Below are 17,500 nucleotides of genomic sequence, written 5' to 3'. Positions count from 1 at the left end.
TCCTTTTTTTATAACCCCCTTCCGCCTTACATTCGACCTTTCAAAATAAAAGTTCCGTAAACATCACAACATCCATGGTTAATTAGTGGCACATTTAGAAAATGAGCAGACCAATTGCCTTCAAACAACCAAAAGTGTTGCCTTGGCAACAATTGAGTCAGTTTGAATGAGCCAAAGGGAAGGTGAATCCTTTAACCCCTTCATCTCTACAGCGTGTGTCAATAAAGGATCAGAGTCTCTTTCTAGTGGTTTCGATGGGTCCATTAAATTACAAATGCTGTACTGGGACGTTGGGGAGTGCCCCCACCCATATCACTCCAACCTACCCACTGTTTCTTCCCCAGTAGCTATGTATAAAGCATTTGTAGTGAAGGGTAAAGGTTCGGGTCCCTGAGTCAGCGGGTTTGTTCCAAACAGCCTTCACTGTCAGCTGGAGCGAGGCTGAGTGTGTAGCTGCAGAAGGTGCGACGAGTTTAAGACATGGCTGAGAAACACAACTGTTGCTAAGCAGGCCAACACGTTATATATGATGATGGTTTATAGACTAACAGAAGTACATGGACTTGGGAAATGGTTTAAAATAAGCTGACTGAGCTGCCACTCATTTCTCCTGAGGAGCAGCTGGCTATACTCAGAGGTGGGAGGTAATGAAGTACAAATACTTTGTTACTGTACTTGAGTAGTTATTTTTCTTGCAACTTATATAAATAAAATAACTATAATTGTGCAGTGTGCTAATGATATATCGATGGTTACTTCAGAGTGTTTATCAGAGTGACGTAGCTGAGACACTCATCCATGTGCACAACACAGAGCGGGTGATGGCAGCAGCTCCTGTGGAACTTTCACAGCTGCCACAGGAAGAACCTCATCTGGGCCTTGTTCTGCACATGGTGGATCACTTCAGATTCCTTAGGATCCACCTTTTTGTGATGTGAAGTGGTCCTCACATACAGACTGTTGTTGAGGATGGCGAGAGGGCGGAGCATCCGGTAGTTTCTCCACAGTCTGTACCAGTGGACCAGCTGATCCACCTCCGCTCAGACGCATCGTCATTCTGGATCAGACCGATAATGGTGGTGTCATCAGCAGCGTTGTTACTTTGAAAAAGTAATTAATTATAGTTACTAGTTACTTCTTCAAAAAAGTAACTGAGTTAGTAACTGAGTTACAAGATTCTAAAAGTAATTAATTACTAGTAATTAAGTAACTATTGCGTTACTTTAAAAAATAACGTGTAACCCTCTGGGCTCCAGGGTAGAATTGGCCGTTGCCCACAGTTCACCTTTAAAACTGTTTATTTGCCTTGTTTGGTCTCATCAGCACAGCCTCACGTGTCTGAATCTACAGTCATGTTTTCATTTTGACAAACTGTATTAATCAAACACACAAAGAACAGACAACCAAGCTTGATGAAGTCCCTGCATGACCGCGGGACAGACGGTCAGCAGAGTCTGAGCCCAGCATGGCTCTCAGTGAAATACCTTCTCCAGGAACAAAAGGCAGTACACAGCTGTTTCACACCTTAAGGTTCACACTCCCTTGCTGCCTCCCAGAGTCCTCGAAGTCACAAAAGACTCTTCCTGTGGAGCTGTCTGCTTCCCCCAACTTCCTTACTACACCACCGCCATTTGTCTTACTGTATGAGTGTGAGACATGTTAAAATCCAGTGGCACCAAGGTATCATACAATAAAATAATGTGATTAATACATAAGTAAAAGAAATTCCTGTACATGCCCCTTCCTGATTTCTTATGTTTTAACATGTTTGTTACACTTACATGTTTCCAAATGTTAACACAGATGTTCAGAGTAAATACAGATTGTAGTTTTTTAAATGATGATTTCATTTAGTTTGGGGAAACAGCTCCAACTTTACCTCATGTAGAAAAAGTCATTTCCTTCTAAACCTAATAAGTGGTTTTGTCATCTAGAAAGAACTGCAATCAAGCATTTGCAATAACTAATAAAAAAGCACTTGGGACAATTGTGTTGGTGACAGCTTTTGTTATAATATCAATAATATTTCTATGAATATGGGATACTGTTACATGTTTGCACAGACTTTTGTGGAATATGGAGACACTCCTGGCATTATATGAGCAAAGTGAGACTCATTTTTTAGGGTTGGTGGAGATGAGTGTGAAGATCCAAACAATCCCTGTCAGTGATGGAGAAGCTTTGATGAAAATATTTGGTAAAAAGTTCACCAGCATGAAGGAAATGAAGTTTCAAACTTTCCTTAGGAGGAGCCCAGCACGCCTGCTTAAAGAAAAGTGAGTGTGGCGATGTGGATGCTTGCAGCGACTGCTGTATAGAGGCCATCCTGCTACACATGAAACACATCAGAGTCATAATTGTTATTTTAGTCACGTGTTTGTTTATTATCCTTATTGTTTTATCTGGGACTGTTTGCAGACATCTCAGAGAGAGGAGACACCAGCATCTGAACAGAGACTCAAACCAGCAACCTGCAGCTCCCTGCTTGGCTGCTCCAGTTTTCTCCTCACTCATGTTGCCCACCAGTGATTTCTAGCTGCCCACCCACACAGCAGGCTAGAATATGCGCTGAGCCTCAGCACCCAATACTTGGACATGTTTTCTTTATTAAATAATGAACCAGACCCCAAAAGTAAACAGCTGTTATTGCTAGGCAACGGGAGCAGCATTTGGTCATGCAGCACCTGACATTCCTGACCATGTGGGCGGAGCATGCATGAAATGGAATGTTCAGTAGAACTGTGCAACACAAGCACTTAGTTCCAGCATGTTTCATTGTATCCAGACACAGCTAGAGACACATCTACAGCAGCATCTCTGTGCAGGACAAACGACAGCTGACGAAGAAACATCGAAAACTTCACTTCACTCCTCTACAAAACGTTGGCTCCTTTGTTTAAAAGGCCAAAATGAATCAGGGGAGAACGAGAAGAGGATCGGCGAGTGCTTCACCTCACAATTCAGTACAGCTGATTAACCTGCAAGAAGAACTTCAAATGATACAGGCTGAAAGTGTCAAATTAAAAGAAGAGGCAGAAAAATCAAGAGGAGAAGCTAAAAATTCACAGTTTGAAACTGAAGTAGTATTGCAGGAATTACTGCATGTGGGTCTCAGACTTAAAGGAGAGAAAATGGGAAAACAACAGGCAGAAAACCAGAATGAAAAGATGAAGAAAGAACTGTTGGAAGCTCAAAAAGCATTGGAGGAAGAGAAAAGCACAGCACAAGAAGCCAAAAAGAAATATCAAACTGCAAAGAAGGAGGCAGGAAATGTGCTGCAGGAATTACAGGAGGTGCAGGAAGCTTTTGAAGAGGGCAAAAGGAAAATGCAGTTGGCAACACAAGAAGCTGCAAATGTAACGGCTGAAGCTGAAACACTAAGGAAGGAATTACTGCATGTGAAGCAACAACTTGAAGAGGAGAAAAAACGTAAACACGAGGCAGAAAATGAGATTGAAAATATGAAGAAAGAATTGTTGGAAGCTCAAAAAGTGTTGGAGGAAGAGAAAATTAAAACACAGGAAGCAAAGAAAGAAATGGAAGATACAAAGAGTCACACTGAAAACATGAAGAAGGAACTGATGAAAGTGCAAGAAGAACTTGCAGAAGAGAAAATTGAGGTGAAGGCATTCAAGAAAGAAATGAGCGGCTCTGCGGTGACCAAGAAAGACTGCAAAGACGCACTTAAAGAAATACGAAAGCACAAAAAGGAAGCTAAAGAGCTCCTCAAACACAAAGGGAAACTGGCCGAACAGCAGCTGAAAGAAACATTTAAAGATGCCGAGGAGCAGCTCAACAAAACCTTAAAAGAACTGAAGGCAAAAGCAAAGCAAGCCGAGGACAGGAGGGGATTCTGGAGCAGACTGCTGAGGAAGAACTGACCCAGCAGCATCCAGTTTGAGGACATCAATAGTTTCTTCCTCCTCTCTCCACCTTTCTTTCTCCCCATCCTTCTTCTTGGGACGTTTGTTTGTTTTTTAAAACTCTAATCTAAATACATGTACTGAAACACACAAATAAAATTGCCATAACTTGACCTCATGTTGCCTGCTTCTTTTCTTGTGTGTCTGTGGATGTAAAACAGTAACACACTTTCTGCTCTGTGTCTTTAATTGTAAATAAATGCAATATGTTTTCATTTTAAAATGCAGTGCAAAAAACTTCTGCTCTGAATCTTTTTTTTAGCAAAAAGCTTTTTTTTGCCTGTTGTGGAAGTTTTCCATTCAAATAAAGCTGCAGACGAGCGGTAGCTAACATTCTTTAAGTTAAAGTCAGATAAAAACCATAAAATCCGTAGAAAAGGTGATATTTTCACCGTAACAACCACAAACATGTTTAATGAATCATATTTCATAACTTTCAATGCAAATATAAATTGTCAATTTTAAAATCATATGCACAAGTTTTGCAAACAAAGTTATTTACAGCCATTTCAAACTGTTTACAGAACAATCAGCTGTTCTTCAAGAAGATGCCACAAATTATTTGTGCCACTCCAAATATTTCTGTCCATTATAAAGGAGAACATCACAGCCTGATACCTGCAGGTCTGACAGCAGCAGGTGTATCACTGCTGTTTCTACCTGGAGACAGCAGTTGCAATCTTGACAAGACACAAATGAACAACTACAGGCCGATCTCAAATCTCCCGTTTTTAAGTAAGATCATTGAAAAAGCAGTTTCTCAACAGCTCAGTTACTTCTTAAAACAGAATAATTGCTACGATGCCTTCCAGTCAGGTTTTAGACAGAACCACAGCACTGAAACCGCTCTGACCAAAGTGTTTAATGACATATGTCTGAATACAGACAGTGGAAAAATGTCAGTCTTAGTTTTACTGGATCTCAGTGCAGCATTTGATACAGTTGACCACAACATATTACTCAAACGACTGGAGAACTGGACAGGTCTTTCAGGAACTGTACTAAACTGGTTCAAAACATACGTAGAAAACAGGAAATACTTTGTATCAATAGGTAACTTCACATCTGAGCAGACAAGTATCACATGTGGAGTTCCCCAAGGTTCCATCTTGGGACCCCTTCTGTTTAACATCTACATGCTCCCACTGGCACAGATTATAAAGAACAACAAAATAAACTATCACAGCTATGCAGATGACACACAAATATATATCACAATGTCACCAGGAGACCGAGGCCCTGTACAGGCTCTTGGTAAATGCATTGAGGAAATCAATGACTGGTTGTGCCACAATTTTCTCCAGCTAAACAAAAACAAAACTGAGGTAATAGTCTTTGGCGCCAAAGAAAAACGATTACAGGTCACCAGAGAACTTCAATCTATACATCTAAAAACCACAAACCAGGCGAGAAATTTGGGTGTAGTGATGGATGCAGACCTAAACTTAGAAAAACACATTAAGACAATAACAAAGTCAGCTTACTATCACCTCAAGAATATTTCAAGGATAAAAGATCTGATGTCTCAACAGGACCTGGAAAAACTAGTCCATGCATTCATCTTTAGTAGGCTTGATTACTGTAACAGCATCTTTACAGGTCTACCTAAAAAATCAGTCAGACAACTACAGCTCATTCAGAACTCTGCTGCTCGAGTCCTCACTAAGACCAAAAACGTGGACCACATCAGTCCAGCTCTGAGGTCCTTACACTGGCTGCCTGTCCGTCAGAGGATAGACTTTAAAGTTCTGATGCTGGCCTATAAAGCTCTGAATGGTTTAGGACCAAAATACATCAGTGACCTCCTGACCCAGTATGAACCATCCAGATCCCTCAGGTCATCTGGATCCGGTCTTTTATCAGTTCCCAGAGTCAGAACCAGACACGGAGAAGCTGCATTCAGCTTTTATGCTCCTTATATCTGGAACAAACTCCCAGAAAGCCTCAGATCAGCTGAAACACTCAGTTTATTTAAATCCAGGTTGAAGACTCACCTGTTCTCAGCTGCATTTGAATAAAACACCAAATCCACACTTTAAGCTTAAATTTCAAAACTTACATTTAACTACTGATTTTATCTGTTTTGTTTGTTTGTTTGTTTGTTTGTTAATTAGTTAGTTAGTTAGTTTGCTTGTTTTAATAAATTTTAAATCATGCTTTTTATTTGTTTTTGTTTCTAATGTCTCTGTAAAGCACTTTGAACCACCTTGTTGTTGAATTGTGCTGTACAAATAAACTTGCCTTGCCTAGTTTTCGGCTGATGATTCAGGCCTGTCTCCTTCTGTTCAGGATTTGGCTAGATGTTGTGAAAAGGCTGAAATGATCGGCTTAAGTTGTCTTCTGCAGTCTTTTGGTATTGCTGAGCTGGCCAGAGCATCCTTTTTTGTTTGAAAGAATATGTCACATGATCTAAACTACTTCCTGTTTGTCTGACATGATTTTTTTCCAGCCTAATAGTAGCTCTCTTCACTTGTATCCACGTTTCTTTGCTACCCAATTAAAGTCCAACACCTGACTTCACTTGGAATAAAGAAGCTTCGCCTGGCCATGAAGCTCCCTGACACTCCAACTAGTGTTGAGTCTCTGAAAATGAGACTGTTTAAAAAGCCTGTATATCCGAAACTGCTGATGCAGCACTTTTGTCAAACCCTTTGAATCGAAGCTGAAAGTCTTCAGTCACATCTGGATTATCTGATTTAAAATCCAACAATGTTCAATGGATTGTACTGGGACTGTTTTTAAACGTAAACCCACAAAAGTAAATGCATGGACCCAAATGGTTTGTATGCTGGCTACTCTGATGCCTGTCAGCATACAGGCAGTTCATATGAACAGAAATCTGAACACTCTTCTTCCAGGAATGAGTTTCTTTGGTTTTTGTATGAATATGAATAAAGACTAGCTCCAGTGCTGTTACTACACGTATGACAGTCCTTTCTGTATCTGTCTCCTAGGTTGAAGAAGGATGATGAGTCTCTGTCCATCCCCAATGTGAACGAGGGTGACGAGGGGACGTACACCTGCACTGCTAAATCTGACATAGACCAGCTCTCAGCCTCTGCTCGCCTCACTGTGTTAGGTACACTCACATACAGACTGGACATTGTGTTGTTTCATTAGTTCATTACTCTGAGTGTACTCTTAAAATATGTCATTTTCTCTTACATTTACACTTACCAACAACAGTCACCTTTATGTAGTAAGGCAGACCTACAATGATACATACAGAGGAAACCCAACAATCAATGGCCCCCTGTGAACACGCTGTGGATTTAGGCAGACATGGCTAAAACGTGTGTTGGCCCTGCGACAGACTGGCGACCTGTCCAGGGTGTACCCCGCCTCTCGCCCTATGACAGCTGGGATAGGCTCCAGCGCCCCCCCGCGACCCTGAAAAGGACAAGCGGAAGCGAATGGATGGATGGATGGCTAAAACATGTAAAGCACTGGTTTCAGCTGCTGAAGACGTGTGCATACATACTGCACATGTAACTGCACTAGGGATGGGTATTGATAAGATTTTAACGATTCCGATTCCATTTTCGATTCTGTTTAACGATTCGATTCTTTATCGATTCTCTTATCGATTCTTTTTTTTAAAAAAGGAGAACACTAAAGTCGATTAGCTTAGAACTGTGTTTTATATCTTCTCTTTGAACAAGATAGAAATTTAGGAGTAACATGGCCTTACAAACCCAACAGTGAGATCTCAAGAGATCCACAGCCTACGGCTCTTCAATGGGGTGTCACAGGGTCCCCAGGAAAAAAAATGTAAATGTAAAATAATAAAATAAATATTCTCCTGTAGCAATAACAAAGTTTAACATAAATTATTCTGTAGCAATTACACAAGAATATACAGTAATGTCCTGCCTACAATTAAACACATTCACTTACCAAAGTGAAATCGGGGGCATGTGCTGTGGCAAATGGGTGCAAGCCTTTGACCACAAACTGAGTCCCTGCTCGGTGACGTTCGTCTATCCTGGCCTGAAAGGAGACGCTACCGGTAGACTGCAGTGAGAACTGCCAGCATCTGTCTGTCTCATCATGGTTATCTAAATGCAACGCACAGTAATAGCAGGTTTTGTAATAAGGTAAATCGCGCTAACATAATATGCAATGCTAATTGATTAGTTACCTGCAGTATTAACGGGAGAGGATGTGGAAACGCTACCGCTGCTGCTGGGTTGAGCTTCGCTAGTCCGGGGCGGATCAAAAACACGACATTCGTTGAAAGCAATCGCGTGTTTTGTGAGCAAATGCTTTTGCATATTCGTAGTGTTTCCTCCCTTTGATGAAATCTCTACTTTGCAAGTATTGCACGTTGCCCTGTTGTCATCCTTTCTCATAAAGTGTAACCAAACTTTTGAGCGTCTGTGCCGCTCAGGCGCCGTGTTTCCTACTGGGTAAAAGACGCTACTCAACGTGATGATGTCATTCGGGGCGACTGGAATCGATAAGGGAATCGTTTTTAAAAGTGGCAAACGATTCCAAGGAATTGAAACAGTGGGAACCGGTTCTCAACAAGAACCGGTTTTCGATACCCATCCCTAAACTGCATTTGGTGAAAGACCTTCTGTTACTTTAGACTTTCATGTTCATGTTGCTTCAGATCATTGTGATGGCTCTGATGCTTGAATGAAACTAGTCAGCCTGCACTTTGATGGTGTCAGGATGTGACAAAGAGCTTCAGCACATTTCAAGGCTTCAGTTTTATGCACGGTGCTGTGTATTAGCTGAAAACAGTCATTGTACGTACGAAGCAGATATTTACAGTGAATGTGTAAAAACGAAACAAATCACTGTGATGTGAGAGTCATACAGCATTTTGTAGTTCAGCAGTAGTGTGTGAGACACTGAAAGAAGTACAGCAGTGCTTCCAGTGGCATGCTCCTACACAGACTGATTGAGTCTTTGGGACTGGTTGGAGAACAGCATCGTGTTCCTGAAAACACAACACAGACAGACTGCACCCATTTATTATTCAGAGTCTATATTTAGTCCATCATCAAACATGTCATCTTTCAACAACACGCTTCAAGTGTTCGTGAGCAAAGAACACCAACTGCTTTCAAATGCCACACTATCACAGACTGTAGCTGTGAGCTGAGGGCACCTCTCCTGCTCGGCCTGTAGGGGGCAGCGTTCATGAGTGTAGCCATGGTGCCACAGGACAGTCTGCTACTTTACCTCAGCCTCAACGAGTGTTTACCTTTATCTGTGTGTGTGTGCGCGTGCGTGTGTGTATTTAAATAATAGCAGGCACTCTTTAATCCACATGTCGTCACCAGTGTGAGCATTTTTATTTGTAAAACCAGTGATTATGTGATTGTCTACAACTGTGTAACTTACCTTATTACTATGTGTGCTAAATGCATTCTTAATCCCTTGCTGTTGATTGGCTTGTAGACTAACCTGCAGACTCTAACCTTTGTACCCACTTCCTGCTCCCTGACCCTGTCCCACAGAGGTGGCCACTCTCAACCCCTCAGTCTCTAGTGCCTTGCTTCCAGGTAACACACAGCTCAGTTGGAAGTTTTATGTTATCTACTGTTTGTCTCTGTCCTGTTTTTAATTTGTTATGTGCTTGTTGTTTTTAAACTAGTGTCTCTTTGTCTTACTGTTTGTATGAACCCTTTATGATGACAGTGTTATGTGTCCATGCTGAGAGGAGACTCTCTGCACTGCTCCCAATGAGTCATTTGTTTTAGATGAAAAAAGGTTCTTCAACATGTCTACAAATGCATGCATGTTTCTGTGTGTCTGACACAAGCAAAGCCATGTCTTGTCTTTCTTCAGCCCGTCCAGACCCCCCCATGGATCTGGATTTGTCAGACCCAGCAGCACGCAGCGTTCGCCTCACCTGGATCCCTGGAAAAGAGCACAGGAGCCCCATCACAGGTAAGTAGGCCCACATCAACCTGGATCCTGACAGGATTGTGTTATTTTTTTGAAACTGATCCTGTTGGGGAGACTGTGTAAGCAAAAGTAGCCTAGTTAGTTTCAGGTCACCACAGTTGAGACTTGATTCTGAATGGATGCTAAACTCAAAATCCTATTACTGAAGGATTTGGGTAAATTATAATCCATGTGGATACTGAAAGGTTGTAAAATGTATACTGGATCTTTGAACAAGCTGAAGTGGACAAATGGATGGGACATGGCGTGCTTCCAGAACACATGGACTCACAGACCTGCAGCAGGTTTTACTGTCTTGGTTTTTTCATTAGTTCTGTCTCTCCTCAGAGTTCTTGGTCCAGTTTGAAGAGGACCGCTGGGAGCCGGGTAGGTGGCAGAACTTGTCATCTTACCCTGGAGACCTCAACTCTGTCATCCTGCAGCTCGCTCCCTTTGTCAACTACCAGTTCAGGGTCATCGCCATCAACTCAGTAGGTCAGAGTGATCCCAGCCGCCCCTCGCCCCGGTACAAGACCACTGGAGCTGGTAAGGAGCATCGCATGCAATCATCTGACCTCTGATGTTTCAATTGGTCAGTCTTATTAGTTTACATGTACTCAAATTAGCTACAATGTTTTGGAAACGTATGTTCACTAAAGGTTTACAGTTGCAGTTGAATAAGTGTGAAGCTTTGCTGACTCTGGTTAATGTCAGTGCGCTCTGTTATGTTGAAACAAGCACCAGATGCCATTCCCAAAGGCCTACGGGGTTGGGGGTCCAGAAAGGACAATATGGAGATCACCTGGGAGGTAAGATGACGTCTCGTATGGGGAATGAATCAGTGAGACAGTGTAGTCTGCACTGAGAACATGTTAACAGTATAATGAAACTGAGGGTCACCTGAATGCAGATGTGTAATCAGGTGACCATGACAAACGTTTTAGGCTGATGGTTAGCACTGTCAGCTGAAAGCACAAAGTCCTGTGTGCAAAGGTGCAGCTAGGACTGTTTTGTGTGGTGGCACATGTTCCCCGCAGTGTTAAATAGGATCTTTATGCATTTTGTTACTAGCAGAGTGAAAAATGCCGAAGATAACAGTATGCCAGACATAAAACAGTATTTTTGCTTCAACAAGTTGATATTAGCTGAAAACGTGGCACATCTTGGCGTGATGTGCAGTGTGTCTATTTCACAAAAGTGGACAAAAGAGTAAAAGCAGCAGGCCCAAAACACTATTTACAACAGAAACACGATTGGAAAAAATGTAGTGTTGCGCTGACACAGGACCAAACAGATGGACCTTATGTTGATCAATCTAGGATTTGCATAAGCCTCATTAGAATGGTCTCAGTGTAAGAGCTCAACTTTTCAGTACAACAGTGATACTAAACACAGGGAACTTTGAATGCTCAGGCGGAGCAGAAAAGCACTATATAAGAACCATTTACAGCCAATGTGTGGACCTGGATAGAGAGAGATCCACAGTGGATCACCTTCAGTCATGCATGTGCCTTACCAACTAGTCCATGCATTCATCTTTAGTAGGCTTGATTACTGTAACAGCATCTTTACAGGTCTACCTAAAAAATCAGTCAGACAACTACAGCTCATTCAGAACTCTGCTGCTCGAGTCCTCACTAAGACCAAAAAAGTGGACCACATCAGTCCAGCTCTGAGGTCCTTACACTGGCTGCCTGTCCGTCAGAGGATAGACTTTAAAGTTCTGATGCTGGCCTATAAAGCTCTGAATGGTTTAGGACCAAAATACATCAGTGACCTCCTGACCCAGTATGAACCTTCCAGATCCCTCAGGTCATCTGGATCCGGTCTTTTATCAGTTCCCAGAGTCAGAACCAGACACGGAGAAGCTGCATTCAGCTTTTATGCTCCTTATATCTGGAACAAACTCCCAGAAAGCCTCAGATCAGCTGAAACACTCAGTTTATTTAAATCCAGGTTGAAGACTCACCTGTTCTCAGCTGCATTTGAATAAAACACCAAATCCACACTTTAAGCTTAAATTTCAAAACTTACATTTAACTACTGATTTTATCTACTGTTCTGATTTTATCTGTTTTGATTTTATATACTGTTTTGTTTGTTTTGTTTGTTTGTTAAGTGGGTTTAGAGCTCTGGGTAGCTCCCCAACTGGGTCTAGACTGGGTCTAGAGAGTATTTTAAATTCAGGGAATTTAAAATAGAAAGTAGCTCGTCCACAGAAGGACTGGTAGCTCCCCTTACGATAAGGGTTCAGATCGCGCGAACAGGTGTGAAATGTGTGTGTTTAGTTAGTTTGTTTGTTTGCTTGTTTTAATCAATTTTAAATCATGCTTTTTATTTGTTTTTGTTTCTAATGTCTCTGTAAAGCACTTTGAATCACCTTGTTGTTGAATTGTGCTATACAAATAAATTTGCCTTGCCTTGCCTTGCCTTACCAGAACCTGGACCTCAACATTATTGAAATTGTATGGGATCAGAGAATCAAACTAAAGGGCGCTAACATCCAAAGAAGAGCTTTGCAGTGTCCGTCAAGAAGCCTGAAGAGCTAAAGAAAGCTTGCCTGAGAGAGTAGAACAGTACCCGTCTTAATTCTGTCAGCAAATTTGGATTTAGCTTCAGTCTTTTTAGTTTAAGTCATAATTAGGCATCTAACTTGTTTTAGGTGACTAAATATTATAAGATTGTCGTCGACTTAATCTGAAGTGAATTCAGTTAACTAAAAGTTTGTCATGTTTTTGCCGGGGTACTGTATAGTTTACAAAATGTTGTGATTTCCTTCACATCTTCTCTCAGCTTGTGAGATCAATTTTTCTGCCCAAGGAGATCAAAAGTCGTCCCGCTCGCTACACAAGCTGATTAATTCTGATTGGGTCTAATCTCTCCTGTCATCTGATTTTTATTGGTCAACAAAAGTGTCAAAACATTTCATCATAATTTTCATCTTCTTTTTATTAACAAAAATTATTAGCCAACAAACTCAACACTGGTTCAGACTCTGTCTTTTTGCCTTATTTAATGCATTTGCATGGATGTTTCACAGTTTCAGAGTGAATCTGCACAACTTTCTCACATTTCCTTGCATCAAGATAAAACGTTCCCCATAAAATGTTGCTTCATCTAACAGCGTTCCTTTTTGTTGACCAAAAACAAGATGATAAATAAATCAAAAATAATGCACAGAAATATGATGAAATGTATCAACATGTTCACAAATAAACACGACATGTTGTGGAATAAGCTTGGAAGTGTCCAATCAGAATTTATCCCCTTGTACAGTAAGGTTAGATGCAAAACTTCCAATGTCTAAGTAAATGTATATAACCACCAAACAGTTATAACATGTAATTTGATAAGTATAACTCATCGTTTGTCCTGCCAATATGTGTAAATTCAGGCGCATCTCTCTGTTGACTTTTCTAGCCTCTCCTTGATCTGGAAAGAAATGGTCCAAACCTGCACTACATTGTGTGGTGGAGACGAAAAGACGCTGAAGAGGAGTGGAATAACCTGACCACAGTGGGGACTAACCATGTGGTCCACAATACAGAAATCTATGTGCCTTATGAGCTCAAAATCCAGGCCAGGAATGAGTTTGGAGCAGGACCAGAGTCTAACCTGGTCATTGGATACTCTGGAGAAGACAGTAAGTAAATCCTGACTACGAAGCAGCTTTTCATTTATGAGAGCAACCCATGTGGAGGCTGAGGAAAAGTGAAAACCAAACTGACAATTTGTTTTGAAAATACTGCTGACTGTTCACACATATTGTGTCCACTTGGATGTGTTCAGAGCCCACTGATGCTCCCACTGACCTGCGGGTATCAAAGGTTGACAGCACCAAAGTTATCATCCACTGGAACCCTGTGGACCTGAACTCTGTCCAGGGAGAGTTCAAGGAGTATAGAGTAAGACTGCCTTTGGTTTTTCTAATGAGAACAAACTGCAGAGTTGGTACATTACGCATCATTTCACATCCTCATTTTAGGTTTGACAGAGTTTTAGTAGGTAAAGGTGATGCATGGTCACGAATTGAACTGCGATTGGGGAAGGCCTCGAAGGGGACTGGCGATGGCAGCCTGGCAGATCCCCATGGACTAATTAGAAGTGAAGAAGTTAAAGAAGGGAGGGTGGGGCACGTAAACGAGAACGACGGCTTGCAGAACTGGGAGAACCTATATAGATGAGAACCGGAGGGAGCGTGTTTGGAGGCGTGGTCCCGCTCCTGTTATTCCGTTACATAATTTCCAATTATCTTTCATGATCAATTTTGGATAATTTCTCTTGTGTAATGTCCTCCCATCTCCTGTACGTCTCGCCTATTAACACCTTTCTTCCCATTCTGCTTCCCAGTTATACTACTGGCGTGAGTCTAGCCAGGTTCCAGGTCTGGTGGTCAGTAAGGAGAAGAAGGTCAAAGGTTTCTATAGCACTACGGCCAAACCATCTGGCATGCTCAGCGACCTGGCGCCCTACTCGAACTACAAGATGTTCATGGTTGTGGCCAACAATCGCTTTGAGAGTCAACCCAGCAACACTGTGGCATTTACCACCAAAGAAGGAGGTGAGGATGCTGTGCACCCACCCTAAAAATAACAGGTTTATACAGGGGGAAATAATTCTTTGATCGTGTGCTGAATTTGTAAGGTCATCTTTCAAATAAATGAACAGTCTAAGATCTGACGGTACATGGTCCCATCTATTGGCCCCTCAGTGTACCCAGAAAAACACCACTGTGTTTGACTATAGCTTGGCGTTCTTTTAGATGTTCACTGGTTAACTCCAGACAGGCTCGTACATGTGTCTTCTTGAGCAAGGGGACCTGGTGGGTGTTCCAAGAAAACCCATTAATGCCACAATGGGTTGAAGTTCAGTTCATGTTCTGCTGTTCAGTATTGAATAGCAGAAATTTGGCTTTCTTGGGAGAAAAACAAGACAGTGTCTGACAGCACTGTCAGAAACGAGAGTGGTAATAAGTGTGTAATAAGAAACAAATAAGGCAGAAAATAGAGATTTATGATGGGAAACTGCTCTCAAGGAACACCACGAGACAGAGCTGTGCAGGAAGTCCAATTTTATCATGGTGGAAGCAAGACAGCAAAGGGAAGACAAAATCAGCTTGTCTTACCTTTGTGAAGAATTTTGGTCGCAGACTTACAAAACCTGAAGCTCGGAAACTGTGAGATGTCTCCTTTCAGCAAAGTCCATGTACGTCCCCGAGGGAGATCCGCGCTTTGTGTTTACATCTTTTTGCAGAATCTGTTTAGCTGCTCTCTAATCGTTTGCTGTTTTAGCTCTTTGGTGGTTGTTGAAATAGTTCTGTGAGCTTTTAGCTGAGATTGTTGACGTGTCTGTGGACACCACATGTCTATATTTAAGTAACAAATCTGGCAGTACATCCTGTTAAACCAGATGTTCTCCCTCTCATCCCTGGTATTGGAGGCATTGGGGTTCAACAGGTTAACTGTTCATTGTTTAATGACTGTGAGGAGTATGAACGGCCATAATGGAGGTTTTCATCAGTAAAACAGTCCAAAGTTTGAGCTTGTTTGTGGTTCAGAATCATAAACGGCTTCAAGCTCACTCAGACACTGAGCCATGGCTCTGTGCCACATGCACACATGTCTGCATCTCTGCCATTCAGACACACTTTATATACACTTCATGTGATGTCACTGTCAATACTGAACTGCACATCGAGTCTGTAAATGATCTCGTATGTTTGGCACTCCTGTTTTACGGTGTAGTGTGGTACCAATGGTGTTCTTGGTGATTGTGGTTCAATCTGTCCTTAAATTCAGATTCATTTGATAGTCAGTTTATATTTCTTCTCTTTCCGAACAGTCACACCAACAGCTTCTCACTGATGGTCTTGGAGCCCATTCCACTCGTGTGTAGGCCTAAAACCTTGCACAGCTTTTTGGTCTTTCCCATTGTGGTGGAGAGGCTGGAATAAAAGAAATTCATTCTGTGGACAGCTGTGCTTCTTACAGATAACAAGCTCAGATGAGGAATTTCTTTGATTGAGTAAATCAGGTTTGTAATCTGGCCACATGGGAACACAGGCAATCAGAATTCTGGCAGGATTGTTGGGGATCAGATTCTTGTTACACTCAGTGACATGGTCGATCGTCTCTCTACATTAAAATGAAACTACCATCAAAATTAGAGACTTCATTTCTTTGAAAGTAAGCAAACATACAAATTCAGCACTGGATCAAATAACTACTTCACCATTGCATGTGATGTAGGCTGGAGCATCAGGTGGAGCAGAAAGGAATAAAGTAGTTGTCGACGTTGCACACCTTACAATGGCCCAGTACGCACACTGAGCTGGTACGAACTCACCTTGTGTCAGAACTTGAACATTGTGTTCCATGATGCTGACTAAGCATGTAAGCTTTAAGACACACAACACACACTGCAGTTTTTCTTGGTGCAGTCCAAACATGTGTCTAAACTGCATGTAGCTACTATGTTGCACACTGTTTTTTCTCTTTTGTTGTGATTGTAGTTCCAGACGCTCCAAGGTTCTTCAAGATTAATCGCAGAAGTTTGGACACGATCCACTTGGAATGGGCGAAACCTCTGGAGCCCAATGGCATCCTGACTGGATACCAGCTCAAGTACCAAACAGGTGAACTCATCTTATTTGTCAAACTCATGTGCAATATGTAAAATATGGCTGTGTTGTCACTCTGTCATTCCCTAAAGCTGTATTTTTTCTAAAGGCCAGCAGGCGTGGACTCCTCAGCGTCACTCTGTGTATCACTTCATTTAAACCTTAGTAAACGTTTTCCTAATGAGTTGGAGGTTTTGAGTTTTAAATCTTGTTCAATACATTGTCCTGTCCATTTTGTAAATGATGGGCCCATTTAGAGTCAAGCTAGAAAACTCGGTATGATTCAGAATACAGTGGGGCAAAAAAGTATTTAGTCAGCCACCGATTGTGCAAGTTCCCCCACTTAAAATGATGACAGAGGTCAGTAATTTGCACCAGAGGTACACTTCAACTGTGAGAGACAGAATGTGGAAAAAAGGGTGACTGGCTAGGCCACTCCAGGACTTTCAAATGCTTCTTACGGAGCCACTCCTTTGCTGCCCGGGCGGTGTGTTTTGGATCATTGTCATGTTGGAAGACCCAGCCTCGTTTCATCTTCAAAGTTCTCACTGATGGAAGGAGGTTTTGGCTCAAAATCTCACGATACATGGCCCCATTCATTCTGTCCTTAACACGGATCAGTCGTCCTGTCCCCTTGGCAGAAAAACAGCCCCATAGCATGATGTTTCCACCCCCATGCTTCACAGTAGGTATGGTGTTCTTGGGATGCAACTCAGTATTCTTCTTCCTCCAAACACGACGAGTTGAGTTTATACCAAAAAGTTCTACTTTGGTTTCATCTGACCACATGACATTCTCCCAATCCTCTGCTGTATCATCCATGTGCTCTCTGGCAAACTTCAGACGGGCCTGGACATGCACTGGCTTCAGCAGTGGAACACGTCTGGCACTGCGGGATTTGATTCCCTGCCGTTGTAGTGTGTTACTGATGGTGACCTTTGTTACTTTGGTCCCAGCTCTCTGCAGGTCATTCACCAGGTCCCCCCGTGTGGTTCTGCGATCTTTGCTCACCGTTCTCATGATCATTTTGACCCCACGGGATGAGATCTTGCGTGGA

The 17,500-nt window shown here is 42.0% G+C and overlaps 1 protein-coding gene across 19 annotated transcripts in view; it reads left to right on the top strand.

Moving 5' to 3' along the window:
• The window catches only part of nfasca (neurofascin homolog (chicken) a), a 167,006-nt gene that overhangs the window by 110,953 nt on the left and 38,553 nt on the right, over positions 1-17,500 (top strand). For 15 of the 19 annotated variants that reach the window (XR_014920340.1, XR_014920341.1, XM_085455542.1 and 12 more), the window contains 9 exons: positions 6,878-7,002; positions 9,395-9,439; positions 9,726-9,827; positions 10,173-10,370; positions 10,563-10,633; positions 13,245-13,467; positions 13,614-13,729; positions 14,175-14,385; positions 16,336-16,458. Coding sequence is in view for 17 of the 19 variants with exons in the window: in XM_085455542.1 (XP_085311668.1) it covers positions 6,878-7,002; positions 9,395-9,439; positions 9,726-9,827; positions 10,173-10,370; positions 10,563-10,633; positions 13,245-13,467; positions 13,614-13,729; positions 14,175-14,385; positions 16,336-16,458 (1,214 nt within the window). In the remaining 2 variants the exon portion in view is untranslated. The remainder of the gene's footprint in view (positions 1-6,877; positions 7,003-9,394; positions 9,440-9,725; positions 9,828-10,172; positions 10,371-10,562; positions 10,634-13,244; positions 13,468-13,613; positions 13,730-14,174; positions 14,386-16,335; positions 16,459-17,500) is intronic. The other 4 variants (XM_085455543.1, XM_085455541.1, XM_085455539.1 and 1 more) reach the window with 1 other exon arrangement.

The sequence above is a fragment of the Copadichromis virginalis genome, linkage group LG5 (assembly GCF_057382275.1).
Source record: "Copadichromis virginalis isolate Kocher_CV1m ecotype Utaka linkage group LG5, C_Virginalis_male_GT1.1, whole genome shotgun sequence".
Lineage (NCBI taxonomy): Eukaryota > Metazoa > Chordata > Actinopteri > Cichliformes > Cichlidae > Copadichromis > Copadichromis virginalis.
This window is presented reverse-complemented; position numbering and strand designations above follow the sequence as displayed.